General features: G+C 53.3%; 1 protein-coding gene across 6 annotated transcripts in view; it reads right to left on the reverse strand.

Annotated features, from left to right (window-relative positions):
• The window catches only part of MAD1L1 (mitotic arrest deficient 1 like 1), a 412,602-nt gene that overhangs the window by 153,257 nt on the left and 244,823 nt on the right, over positions 1-14,522 (reverse strand). For all 6 annotated transcript variants that reach the window (XM_030932978.1, XM_010366657.2, XM_030932977.1 and 3 more), the window contains exon 15: positions 8,622-8,710. In XM_030932978.1, coding sequence (XP_030788838.1) covers positions 8,622-8,710 — 89 coding nt within the window. The remainder of the gene's footprint in view (positions 1-8,621; positions 8,711-14,522) is intronic.

Here is a 14,522-nt window from a genome sequence, read left to right on the forward strand (position 1 = left end):
AAACAGGATGCAAATAACGTGTTTCACTTAAAAAAAAAAAAATATATATATATATATAATGGAAAAATCATCAAAGACTTCAGTTAAAGATGGTGGCTTAAACATGTGCAGTTAAGTGTAATCTCTCTCAAAATCCCGGTAAAACAAGAGTAAATATTTTGCTTACATTTTTTGAGGCATTTACCTGAAGACAAAGAAAATAAAAGAAGGCACAACATCAAATAACGTTTAGAATGGAAGCTGGAAAGCTTCCAGACAGACGAGTGGCCAACGACCCCAAAAACGCTGAATCCTGAGCCAGCAATGGAACAGCCAAGAAACTTTGACACCACAAGCTCCCCAGGTTCGGGGATGCCCACCCCAGCAATGACTTCTGGAAGCAGGGAGGAGGGAGCGCTGGAACTGCAGGGTTGGCTGGAGACCTTTAAAACAGAATGAAGACCTCGTCACAGATTCACAGCTATTTGTGGGAAACGTGCAAGGAGGTCCATGTCCTCCTTACCCAGTCTCCCTTGATGGTAACGAACTGAAATAGCAATATCAAAAACAGGAAAACTAATGTGGGTACAATCCAGAGACTGCTCGCCTCCCGCCAGCTCACAGGCACTTCCCTCCACGTCTACTCCCACACAATCTTTCGTATGTGTGGATGTGTGCGCCCACAACCGCCGTCCAGACACAGGCCTGTCCTGACACCGGAAGGCTCGCCCCGCTGTCCTTGTGTACACACACGCACCCCCGCCCCTAAACCCTGGCAATGTCTTCAATTTTCTGTGTCAAACTGATCTTAATTATTAACTGGTCAGTAGAATTCTCTAGGGAAACCATTTGGGCCTAGGGATATCCTTCTCATCTTTATGACTTCAATTTTTTATAAAGAATTTACAAGATAATTCGGATAACCTATTTTATCTTGGCTGAGTCTGATGGCTTGTGGGTTTTGAGGAGTGAGTCTGCTGCTTCAAGTTGTTTGTGGCGTAACACCGTCTGCTTAATGGCTACAGAGCCTGTAGTGATGGCCCCTATTTCATGGCTGATATTGATGACTTTGGTGGTGTCTTTTTATATTTGTCAAATTCGCTAGAGGTTTATCAATTTCATTGAATTATTTTTCAAAAAAGCCCCAGCTTATTGTTTTAATAATTTTCTCTATTTTTTTTCTTTTCAATTTCATTGCTTTTTGCTCACTGTTATTTCCTTCAGCCTGCTTGTTCTGGGCTATTCTGCTCCCCTTTCTCCAGGTTCTTGAGGTAGGAACATAAATTAGAGACCGTTCCTCTTTTCCAACGTGAACACTGAGCGTGACGTACTTCCTTCTCAGCTCCGGTCTGGCTGGACCCCACTTCCTCAGATGTGTATATCTCCACGATTGCTCAGTATACTTATTTGTACCGGAAGACTTCCTCCCCAACACGGGCAATGCAGACATGTGTTGCTAATTTTCTAATGCTTAGAGACTTGCCTGTTGTTCTTCTGTTACTGACATCTAGTTTGGGTTCATTACACTCACAGCACACAGTCTGAGTGAATTCGATTCTTTCGAGTTTACTGGAGTCTCTTTGATGACCGGTGATGTGATCTGTCATGACTGTCCAGGGTGAACGCAGAGGCATCAGTCCTCTGCTCTCGGACACCGCGTTCCACAGACACTGATGAGGTCCTGTGGGTTGATGGGGATGCTCAGTGCCATCAGTCGCGGAGGGTAAGGTGTGAGTTCTCAACTGTAAATGTAGATCTGCCCGATTCTCTGTTCATCCCAGCCACTTCTGCATCCTGGGTTTTGAAACTGTTGTTTGGCTCGTATACATCTAGGAATGCCAGAGCTGGGGGCAGAGTGGGAGTTCTGCCCCTGCACAGGCCTGGGGGACACCATCCTGGCACACGCAGTGTGTGGACATGGAGCTGCTCATGAGGGCCATGGACAGGCGGGTACAAGCTGGGCCCCTAGAGCAGGGAATGTGCACTTGCTCACGAGGGCCGCAGACAGGCACGCGCGAGCTCACCCCAGAGCGGGAATGTGTACCAGGCATATGAGGGCCACAGACAGTGGGCCTCTGCCTGTCTCGCCAACACCACGGAAGGAGGCATGAAAGGCAGCCCACAGCCTCCCTGCTGCAGGGTGCAGGGAAGGCCCTGCTGAGCCTCTGACATGAGGTCCTGGGGGTTGAAGACCACCCCCCACATCTTGCTCTGCCTCATTGGTGCCAGGTGGGGTGGAGGCTCTGGTCCCTGCTGGGCACTGCAACACTGCTGGACCAGAGAGCCAGAGCTGGGCCTGCCTCTGCCGAGTGGCACCAAGGTCCCTGCCATCAGCCCTGCTGACCCTGCCCAGCACACACACAGGAGCAGTGCCAGCTGCCGCAGGCTGGGGCAGGAGACGCGCTCCCCGAGAGGCCACGCTGACGCCGCTGGGTGGGGACAGGGCACTCTGTTGGCTTCTGCTTCTGGGAGTGAAGGGCAGGAGCCTGCATGTCACTCTGCACATTCTGCGTAAGATCTCCAGGCTGAGACAGGCCCTTAGGTAAGGCACGGGCAGGGTGCCCCACCAAAAGAGGAGTCCTGCATTGGTGACACGCTTCCCTGCTCAGCGCCCAGGAGCTGGCAGCACAGGCACCCCCACCAGAGTCTCCCAGGTTGAGAGGAAAGACCAGAGGCCCCTTCCGAGGGCTCCCAGTGGAAGGCCCAGCCGGATTCCGCGGAGAAGCACAAGGCAAACCCACTCTGGCACAGGCAGCTGGGACCACCAAACACTTAAGGAAATCATCTAGAAAAAAAGGGGAAGGTCCAGCGCTGGCAGAAACATAGCAACTGAGAGCAACAGAGAACAGGGTTCGCTCGGAGAAGAAAACTCTAAAAAGCACCATTATTAACATCAAAGACACAGTGACCCCACTGCCCTCGTGAACACCGACAGGATGTTTCATTTATGAAAGAATCCTCAGAGAACAGAAACAGACTCTCAGGAAACGAAGAGTATGGCAACAAATAAAACAAGAACAGGTTAACAAAGCTGAGAAAATACAGAAGGCAGAACAAAAAGAAGGAAAATAGGATCAAAAAGATTTAAGAGAGAGAAAACTATTTGAAAATCCAACATCCAAATAACAGTTTCAGAAAGAAGACACAGAAAGCAGGGGAGAGGAAATAATCAGTGAACAGAGCCAAGAAAGCTCTCGAGAGCGGAAGGGCATGAGACGCTAGAAGGAAAGGCCCGGAGTGCCCAGAGCAGCACACAGAGCGGGCTCTGGCCAGAGCGTGTGGGCAACCTGAGGATGCTGGAGACCAATGGGGGTGGGCAGGCTTTCAGAGAGGAAGAAGCAGGTCCGGGGCACAGGACCCAAGCAGGCAGGGCTCTGAGGACCCAAGCTGCAGGCTGGACCTGGGGAGCGCACCTGCCTTCACTGGCTGTGGTCACTGGCCCCACCTGCAGAGACCAGGCACGGGGGCTGCCGTCGCTACTGGCAGCCAGGCAGTGGGCTGGGGGCAGCTCTGGTGGTCATGGGCCTGCTGACAGTGCTGCCCAGCCAGGTGGAGGCAGCTCGCCAGGCTTCACCCTGCTGACCTGGCTGCGTCAGCTCCTGAAGCTGCTTGTGGGAGGCAGAAGGAGGCCACAAAGGCTCCCAAAGTCCCGCCCTGGGCTCCTGATTCCCAGATGGGCTGGGCAGTTCATCACCGGCCTTAGGGCCACGCCCTCCCACCTGGGACCACAGCATCTGAGGGTGGCCTCGTTCCGGCCACAGCTGCCCTTCCAATGGGACCAATCACTTGTACTCCAGACCCGGCCCAGCCAGCAGGTTCTCCACAGTGGGCGGCAGGAGCAGCTGCAGACCAGGACAGAACCAGGGAAAACTAGTTCCACTTTCCCAGATTGAACGTTCCCTGGTGGCCTGGGCTGGGCACGGTGAGCTCAAAGATCAACCCACTGCCCTGGAAGCTTGGCAGGCAGTGACTGCCAAGTTACCTCTACGTGGCTTCAGGAGAGGACTTAGAGCAGCTGTGTTTAATGGAGATTTGTTGGATGAAAGATGGTAATTTCCACAAAAGAACATTGAAAGTCTAGCACCTGGCCCTCTCTGGAAAGGACGTGGGCCTGGGCACTGGGTCCCTGGGGTATGAGTGGAGATCACAGAGCGCCCGAAGGAGTGGGGACCTCGGGTGAGTGGGGTCACAGGTCACCTCGCGTCCCCTGAGGCAGGCCGGTGTCTCCAGGGCCCCCAGAACCTCCCAGGACTCAGAAGGCATCACACGGCCAGGAAGCGAGGGCCGGAGTGTGACTAGCCGGCGCTGGCAGACAGGCGAGCCTCTGGAATTAGGGAGCGTCTAACCAGTTGCTAAATCCACAGGCAACATTCAGGATTTGCTAGAGCTGCTATGTGACAGCAGAGAGGACGAGCTCAGATTTGTTCCGGTTGAAAGGGCTCCTCAGCTGCTGCCTCTTAAAAATCCCCACTGACACCCTCTCTAGCTTCTGTGTTGAAAAACGATGCAATGTGATACATGTCATTCACATACAACAAATGGATGGATGTGAAAATGTGAGTGTGCACGTGGGCGAGAGCAGGCGCACATACGTGTGGCTGTGAGTGTGTGTGTGAGGGCCATCCCTGGTCCTCCCAGGCAGTCAGAGGGGGGTCGGGCGTTGCACCATCCCTGGTGCCCACCGGGCTCTTCTACTGGCCGTCCATGGTTGCTGAGGGCAGAGCGGCTGCACAGAGCTGGGGTGGGTGGTGGGGGGTGAGGCAGGGCCACGGGTGTCTGCTGTGTCTTTCTCTGAACAACCACTTCAGAAAATGCCCCCTTGCATGTTTCATGAAGGCCTTCAGGAAAAGCACTTCACACTCAAGAGGAGGAGGCAGATTAAAAGGAGAAATGGGTTTCATCCAAGGCAGAAAGCCTTTCTCATCTCCTCACCGGCTCCCCAGCCCTCGAGAGCTGCACGGAGAGCAAGATGACAGGGAGGCCTCTGGCCTCAACACCGTAGCGTCTCCTCCCTGGGGAGGGGGTGGCCATGTGTGCCCGGCATCCGAGACACTCTCCTCAGGGGCAGGGTCTGCAGCTTGCCAGGGCCCCTGTTGTCCCACCCGCAAGCCAGAAGGGCTGCCTGCGGTGGTCCCAGGAAAACTAAGCACAAGCCGTGACACACGTGCCCTCACTCAGGACGACGGTGAGCTGCAAATACGGATGCTTCCCGGAGACGCACCAATCCCACTGCAGCCACAACAGGAAACTGAGGCTCGGCGACGCGACCCTGAGAACACTGCATCTGCCGAGGCCGAGGACGGGGTGGAGTGGGGCAGAAGGCCACCCTGCCAGGAGGGGCAGGGATGCCCCAGGAAGGAGGAGCTCTGGAAGAGAAAGCTTGGAAGGACGTGTGCTTAGTACACAGAGAAAAACAGCCTGGCCTGTGCCCCGGTTGAGCAGGAGGCCTCACCTGCATGCTCCGCCGAGCCACCTCTCTCCCGAGAAGCTCAGGGAGACAGCCTGGGCTCCACGGGCCCTCACCGCTGGGCCTGATCGAGTCTGTCACAAAAAGGCCTGTGTCACCTGGCTTCCCTGTCACTGCACACTCCAAGGCCCTCTCCCAGGTCCACCCAGCAGATCCACTGGCTCCCAAATCCTGACCACGGCTGCTGCGTGGCCTGAAAAGGGACTTCCCAAATAGAGCTACGAGGCCTGGCGGGCCGGGAAGGGTGGACGGTGCCTGCCATAGGCCCAGCCCCAGACTCTTGGCTGCTGCTCCTGGGAGAAGGCCGTGCTGAGAGCTGAGGGCGACCTGCCGGCGTCTCCCCAGTTCCCATGAGTTAGCCACAGAGGCCCTTCTTTCCATCGCTGCTTTCTCCAAACAAAATAGTGGGGACGACAAGCTTTGACCTTGATGTAAAAGACATCAATGATAAAGGCCTTTTCTTAAATTGTAAAAATGAATAAACCCCAAGCATACCAGCCCACACAAATCTGACGCCCGCCTGGCCATGCTCCCATCAACTGCAGAACGAGAGGCTCTAGGTGCCAAAAGGCCCAGCAGAAAGCAGAGCGCCGTCTCCGAGAGTGGGGAGCCGTGCGGCGCGATGTGGGCTCCCGCGTGGGCGGCCACGGGCCGGGGCACACTGACCTTCCTGCAACCTCCACGGATGCTGGAAGCCACCAACGCAACTCCCCAAATTTAAGCACCTACTCCACCACCTCCCACATGGCTCCTGGGGACTGGAGGACAGCGGTGGAGACCACCCTGCCTCACATGGCATTCAGGACCTTGTAGGGTCAAGCACCAGCCACACCAGCCTAGCACTTCCCGACACGCTGCTATGCACGGCCTCTCCCCCTGCGCCCACAGAGGCCCTCCCCCATGATGACAAGGCGTGGCCTCTGCTGCTGGTCCCAGCTCCCCCTCTCACAGCAGACACACATCGAAGCCTGTCCGGCATCTCACCCAGCCTTGGCCTTGGTGAGCTCCTGACCTGCCTGGGCTTCCCTTCTGAGCCATTCCTTCTGTCTCGCTACACACTATCCCCTCTCTGAGGCCCCCAGGCCCGCTGCTCTGTGTGGCAAGGGTCTTTCTCCCCAGGCAGGGCTACTCCTGCAAGTCAGGGTGTGTGGGGGAGGCATGTGTTGTTCATCTCTGCACAGAAAAAGCCAACTCCAGCTTCGGAGGGGCTCCCAGCACTGATGCTTGGCGATCAGGTGGCAGGGCTGCCCCTCTGCCACTCTCCTCCCCCTCCCCAGGCCCGGCAGCCAGTGCTTTCTCCAGCCACACTCTTCCACTTTAAGGCCTCTAGTGCCTCCCATCGCGCCTAGGAAAGAGACTGCACACTCACCACGGCCCCCGCCCAGTCTCCAGCTTCCCCCACACCATACCCACGCTCACACACAGCGCCCCCCTCCCCACCCCGCCATCAGTCCGAACACCGCGTGCAGACACACTTGCTGGGGGAGACACCCACTGTCGCAGGACCACGTGCACCTCACAGGCTGTAACGACAGAGCCTCTAGGTGAAGAATGGCCCCCAGGTCCCCAAGACAAGGAGATGCTGATGAAGACGGAGAGTGCGTCAGCGCCCACTCACCACTCCATCAGCCTCCGAGCTCGACCCTAAAGACGCCCACGGCACACACTCAATATCTGAACACTGAACGGCTGAACGGATGGAAACCAAACCGCTCAGACTCCGGTGGGTCCCAGAGAGGGCGATGTGTACGGCACAGCCCATGCATGAGGAATGCTTCAGAGATGCTGGAGGAACCTCGAATCTAGAAGGCATCACAGCTGCCACGTGCAGAGCACTTCCTGGGCCAGGGCCAGACCAAAGGCATCCCTTTTCCTGCTTTACTCTCAGCAACCCTGAGAAAGGGGGCCATCCACGGGTGAAAACCAGAACCCCAGGGAGTGGGGGTGACGAAGCAGAGGCGGCTGGCACGGGGGGCCCAGGGGCCCACACACCAAAGCTGTGTGTCCAGGGAAGGGTGTCCTCTCCCCATCGCCACCCCCATCTCACTGCAGGGCCATTTGATGTCCCCTAGAGATGTCTCAGTCCCCTTTCTCAGTTCCTCTGATGACCAGGAGAAACCCCGGATGCCGAGGGCCTGGCCTGCTGCAGACACTCAGAGCAGAGGAGTGGCCAGTGCAGGAAAGCCATGGCCTCCTGCCACCCCACCCTGTGCCCACAGTCACTGCCTCCCACAATGGATTCTAGCAGGACACTCGGGTTCTAGCAGGACACACAGCCACTTTCAATCCACACTGGAAGTGGCAGTGCCGATACAGGCCCTAAAGCAGAGCCAGGAGCTCCACCTGCATCTCCCTGGAAACCTCTTGCCTGAGGATCCTGATGGGTCCACAAGCCAGGGGGAGAGGAAGAGAGCTCTAGAAAAGCAGCCCGGCCTGCAGACCCTGGTCTAGGGACGCGGTGTGCAAGCAGGAGCTGGGGTGAGGGCACCCCAGGACAGGGCGGTGGTAGAGAGCTGGCAGCATGTCTGAAGCACAGCCCGAGGGCTGCTGGACACGCCCGGCTGCCGCACTGCCTGGGCTCTGCTCTGAGCCACACTCTGGTGCAGCCGTCTCGGCGCAGCACTGCCACACAGCCCCTGCGGCTGCGGACCCGGCTCCAGCACCACCCCGTGATGGAGGACCTGCTGCATCGGGACACTGAGAGGCCCCCGCTGTCGGCGCTGGCTGGAGAAGTGCTGCTGGAGAAAGGCCCACACCAGCAGAGACGAGTGTCCCTGCAGAGAGGAACCTACGCGGATGGGATGTGACTTATGAAGAAAAGCCCTTCCAGGAAGGCAGCAGAGGAGCAGGACTTCACTCCAACCACCAATGGGGGAGCACACAGAGAAGGCCACAGGCTGGAAAGAGGGGACAGGAGGCTGCCACGACGTGTCTCCTGCACTCCCCTCCTCTGGAGAGGGCACACTTGAGCATGCGCACCTCCCCACTGGGGGACACGCCTGAGCATGTCCACTTCCTTCCTGGGGGACACCCATGAGTGTGCCCACCTCCCCTCCCCTCGCAGGACTCACCTGAGCACATCCGCCTCCCCCCACCCAGGACACACCTGGGCACGTCCACTTCCTCCCCCGCGGGACACACCTGGGCATGTCCGCCTCCTCTCTGTGGGACATACCTGAGGGTGTCTACCTCCTCTCTGGAGAACAGGAAACTCTGTTCGGCAGAACTGGACTGAGACTTGAGCATCTTCAGCTCCATCTCCAGCTAGGAGAAAGCAAAGGACAGAGGGTCAGCAGACATAAGTGCACCCAGGTGTGTGGGGAACCCCCGCCCAGGCCCCTGAGACCGCCCCTGGCAGCACCCCCGCCCTGGGCTGGGAGCTGGGGGAGAGCCCTCTTTCCCAGAAGCCTGAAGCTGCCAGGCCATACAGCACTCTAACTTGCAAACTCAAGTTCTCTCACTTTTTTGGCACTTGTGTCTCCTGAGTAGCAACAGATGCATAGGCTCCCGGCGGGGTATGTGGGGCAGATGTGAGAGTCTCTGGGGAGGGGACACACAGCTGGGGGGAGAGCACGCTGCAACACTGCCGGCGGTTTGGTTTAACAGCCACCAGCCGTCATGTATTCTGCTACTTCCAGTTCCTCCACAGAACAGCATGAGATGCTGCACCGCCCTGGAGGGAGCCTGAATTCTTTTTTTCTTTTTTTTTTAAGAGACGGAGTCTCGCTCTGTCGCCCAGGCTGGAGTGCAGTGGCACAATCTCGGCTCACTGCAACTTCCACCTCACAGGTTCAAGCCTCTAGCTGGGACTACAGGTGCATGCTGCCATGCCCGGCTAATTTTTTGTATTTTAGTAGAGATGGAGTATCACTGTGTTCCCCAGGCTGGTCTCGAACTCTGACCTCAGGTGATTCACCCGCCTTGGCCTCCCAAAGTGCTGGGATTACAGGTGTGAGCCGCCGAGCCCGGCCAGGAGTGTGGATTCTAACCTGCCCCTACACACTTGGGGTGGGAGGTGTCGGGGGCAGCAGATGGTGGGGAGGCCAGGAACCAGAACCGACTGCAGGCTCAAGGAAGAGCAAGGCACAGACGGCGCCTGGTCAGGCAGGCTGGCGCAGGCTGAGGGGCTACGTGGGCACCAGCTCCAGGCTCTGGGGGTGCTAAGGGAGGCCAACCCAGAGACGCCCCTCACCACTCCTGGGGTGTCTCACAGACAGGATCCAATGGGCTCAGGGAGGTAAATCCTGCCCCTGGCCCAAGTCAGAACCTTGTTTCTGCCAGTCCTAACCCACTCCAAAGCCCGGCTCACCCCATCATGAAGGGAGGAGATAGGGCAGCGTGGCCTCAGGGAGGGGAGGGGAGGTGCCAGCAGGTACGAGGGCAGCCGGAGGCCCCCAGCAGTGGGGTTGCAAAGCCTGCCAGACACCCAGGGTGGGATGATTCGAGGGGGATAACACCCCCTGGGCTGGGGGCCAGTAGGAGCCTGGGAAAAAAGGCACGGGGGGGCGGGTGTGTGCACAGCATGCGAGGGGGCAGGATATGCTAATTGCCCTGATCTAATCACCATACATTACATGTACTGAAACATCACTATGTACCCCATAAATATGTACAATTATGTGTCCATTAACAAGAAAGACCCACAGTTCAGACAACAAACATGGAAGCCCATGCCCTGAGCAGCCTCTCTCCAACTTCCAACCCCAGCACCCCAGGCCCCCGACTCTCAGCCAACCAACGTTCTGAGGTTTGAGCATATGTTCCTTCCAGAGGCTGCTGGTGCGCATGCCAGCAATATGTCTATGTTCTTCCTCCCACCACACTTTATTTTAATAAAAATGGTAAGATGTCCTACACATCATTTGGTACTTTGCTTTTCTCACTATACATATACATACAAATATATATATGTGTGTGTATATATATATATTTTGAGACAGATCTCACTCTGTCACCCAGGCTCGAGCGCAGTGGTGTCATCTCAGCTCACTGCAGCTCTCGGGTTCAAGCAATTCTCCTGCCTCAGCCTCCTAAGTTGCTGGGATTACAGGTGCATGCCACCATGCCCGGCTAATTTTTGTATTTTTGGTAGAGATGGGGTTTCACCATGTTGGTGAGGCTGGCCCGAACTTCTGACCTCAAGGGATCCACCTGCCTCAGCCTCCCAAAGTGCTGGGATTACAGGTGTGAGCCGCCGCGCCTGGCCTTTTCTTCTACATTCTAACTTATGTTTGTATACGTGATTTTAAATTTTTGTTTCCCGCCCTCTTCGCTAAATTCCGATCGACAGCAGCAGTTCTCACTTGATTCTCTTGGCACACAATCTTACCAGCAACAAAGAGGGACAATTTTCCAATTTTCCTCCTCCTTCGCAATATGGATACCTTGGGTTTCTTTTGCTTGTCTACTTTGGATGACTAGTGTCTCCAGAATAATACTAAATCACAATTGTGAGGCTGGACATCCTTAGGTGGCCTGTGGCTTCACTGGAGCTGAAGCCGGTACTTTCTCATTTACAGCATGTCACCTTTTGCTTCAAAGAGGTATTTCCTATCATGCTGAGAAATTACCCATATATTCCTATTTTATTAAGAGTTTTTAATCAAGGCTGAATGTTGGATTCTGTCAAATGCCTTTTCAGCAAATATGAAGAGGGTGTTCTATAAATTGATATCCTAAAATCAAGCTGACAGGCTGGTCCTGGAATAAACCCTACTACATATGGTATATTTCAACCTGCTGAATTTCACTTGACATGTTAACACTGACACTGATGCATGTATGCGTGTGCATGCACACACATGCACACATGCCCACCCAGACATGCACACGCACGCCCACACGCATACACACACAGGCTTGTAAGGCCTTTGCAGTTGTTGGTGTCAATACAACACTCACTTCCAGAATGCCTTCCCCTCCTTTTCCTACAGTCTGAACTGGTTTACACAGTGTTCAAAGTATCTGCACTTTGCAAATCTGGTAGAATTTTCCCATGAAACTGGCTTGGCCTGATGCATTTTCTGTTTCTTTCCTTTTGCGGAGGGGGAGAGCGGCCATGGCAATGTTGGGACAACGTTTTTCTACAATAATTGGTCTGTTTAAAATTTCTCTCTCTTCTGGAGTTGGGATTGATAGATACCATTTCCCTAAAAAGTTATTCATTTCCTACAGATTATTAAAATGGAATTGAGATATAATTCATAATTCTTTTTATAGAATTCAGATAAGACTCGTCATTCTTTTCAATTTTTTAATTTTTGCTTTTATTTTCTTTCCCATCGAGGTATATATAATTTACACGCAGTGAAGTGCTTGATCTTATGTGCACAGCTTGATGGCTTTTTATACACGTCTACACCTTCGTATCCACCGTCCAGGTCAGGACACAGAATTCTCAGCATGCCCGAACGCTCTGGCATGCCCCTGCTCAGTCAACAGCTCAGGTAATTAGTCTTGTTTCTTATTTTGGATGGTGATACTTTCTATCAATTTTTTATTAGAACTGTGAATAATTCATATGTTTTATTGGTTTTATTTCAAATAACAGGTATTTGGACTTATTTATTATTTCTACCATTTTTCACTTTCCTGTTAACTTCTGCTTTGATCTTTACAAATTGCTACCTTTTTGTTTAAATAAGGTTTATTTTCGTTTTGTTCCTGACTTTGGGTTGAAGGTCTCATCCACATATTTACATGCTTTCTTGTTGAATGATACAAATATTTAAACTTGTGAATTTAGATGGTTCCCACAGGCTCTGATGAGAAGTGTTTTCATGACAATTATTTTCTAGATTGTATGCACTTCTGAACCGTAATTCTTTGAACCAAGAATTGTTTAAGACAAAGTGTTTTGCTCTGTTTGGGTTTTGATTTTTAATTTCCAAGTGTTAGGAGCTTTTTTTTTCCTGATTTTGTTCTTGATTTCACATCACACTGCAATCACAAGAAGTTATATTAGTTCTACTTATTTTAATTTACAAAGGCTTTCTCTATCATCAAAGACACAATTAATCTTTGTGAATGTAGTTTTCTATGCGCACCTTTAATGTGAGTATACTCTCTAATTTGGGGGATCTGGGTTTTACACACGTCTATATTTTTCTGTTTTTTCCATTATTCTTTGCCCACTTGATATATCACAGATGAGGACATAAATTCTACTACGGGCGTCTCTGACAATTTCCCCGTGAATCTCTCCTCATTTCTGCTTTTCCCAACAGCGGTGATATGTTATTTGGCTAACCCACCTGCGACTCGCTGTGAAAAGTGCCCACCTTTGTTTCCGAGCGGCTTCCGGCTTGAACTCACACTGCATCGAGATCACAGCTCCTGCTTTCCAGGTTCACGTCACCAGGATGCCTTTGCTTCCCATATTTTCCAACGTTTGGTTTTGCTTTGCAATCCAATCAGGAAGTCCTTTGCTTTTAATAGGAGAGTTTAGTCCATCTATAACTTGATTTGTGTCTATTTCTGTTGTATTATGTTGTTATGCTTTCGATTTTATAGCTTTTACACCTACGTCATTCTGTGGCCTTTTTAATCTAGTTTACTTTTTTGCGTGTAATTCTCTCGAGGCTTAGAAAAGTGTGCATGTTTTACCCTGGTTGCTTTTATAACTCAGTTTTGTTTCACACCTATACTTTCCTACTAGACAGTACCTACTGTATCTCCTATGTTCAGTGCCTAACTAGTCAGATATATCACCGTCACTGTTTAACTTTATACAGTCTGTGACGGTTCATTCCATGTGTCCTCTGGACAGGACCTGGGGTACTCAGATCAAAACTCTTTCTGGGTGTGCCTGGGAGGGTTTGTGGAAGAGATCAGCATTTGAATCGGGGACTCAGCAGACTGCCTGCTGCACCATGGGCAGGCTTCCTCCAACTCCTTGAGGCCTGAATGGAATGAAAACTGGAGGAGGCCAGCGTTCCTCCCCTGCCTGCCTGGCGGCCTGAGCGGGGCAGCTCTGTTTTCCGCCCGGGACTGGGGTTTCCACCACAGGCTCCGCCGGTTCTCACGCCTGCAGAACTGGACTGGGCACAGCACGGGCTCTTCCACGTCTGCTGTGAGCAGATGCAGACCACGAGATCCCGGCTCCATGGCCAGGAGCCAGGCCCTCACAGTCACTCTCTCGGGATAGACCAGTCTACTGCGCCTGGTGCTCTAGGGAGCCGAACACGCAGCTCCATCTACTCTCCGCACCTGATATTACCTTTAGATGGTGTGTTTGCATCTTTGGCTGTCAACGGCGAGGACGCCATCCTCATGTTCTCTCCTCCCTCTGCCATCCTGACACTTCTTTTTGAGTATATGACATGTAGTAGTTACATTTCCCAGCCTCCACATTCACTTCATCTTCCAGTTCAGGAGACGGAACTCTTGCTGCGGGTTCTTTACGTAGTTTTTCCCATGATTCGCCTCCCTGTGCATCCGGTCACCTTTCTTCCCGTGCTGCCCCCTCTCCTGCCCCGAGACCCTCTGGGTTCCGTCTCACGCACCCCCCGGCCTCACCGTCTCTTCTTGGAGCATGTGTGTTCCACCAAGCCTCACAGACTCTAACACCTCGTTAACTTTTATTTCTTGGCAAAATGTCTGGATACAATTTTCATCTCCTCAGTGTCCACCGTTTTTCTGTGAAACTTTTTCTGCCACTTGTTTTTCTTCTTTTTCTCCTTTGCTCTTACACGAATGCATGGAGTGACCTTTACTGCTCACTGCTGAAGATGAGTTTTATTGAATCCGGCTCCGTGCATAGGTTCGCAGTGGGGAAGGACAGGCCTGCTTCCTTTGATCTGAAATCCAGTGACAGTTTTGCTGTGAGTCCAATCAGCCCCCAGTAGCTCCCTCTGGCAGGAGAGAAAGGACGCTGTGAGTTTTCCTAAGAGCAAATGTTCTCTCTGCCACAGATGCAGCTTCAAGCACATGTGATGCACTCGTGTGACCCCTCAGCTCAGCACCAACCTCTGCTGTGGCTTGGAACCATGCGCCAGTCCAGGGACCCCTGTTCCAGCTGCCGCCTGGCCCCACCACCGCGAAGCCAGGGTCAGGCGCTGCCTCTCACAAGGGCTCC

This window comes from Rhinopithecus roxellana, chromosome 6 (genome assembly GCF_007565055.1).
Source record: "Rhinopithecus roxellana isolate Shanxi Qingling chromosome 6, ASM756505v1, whole genome shotgun sequence".
In the NCBI taxonomy this organism is placed as follows: Eukaryota; Metazoa; Chordata; class Mammalia; order Primates; family Cercopithecidae; genus Rhinopithecus; species Rhinopithecus roxellana.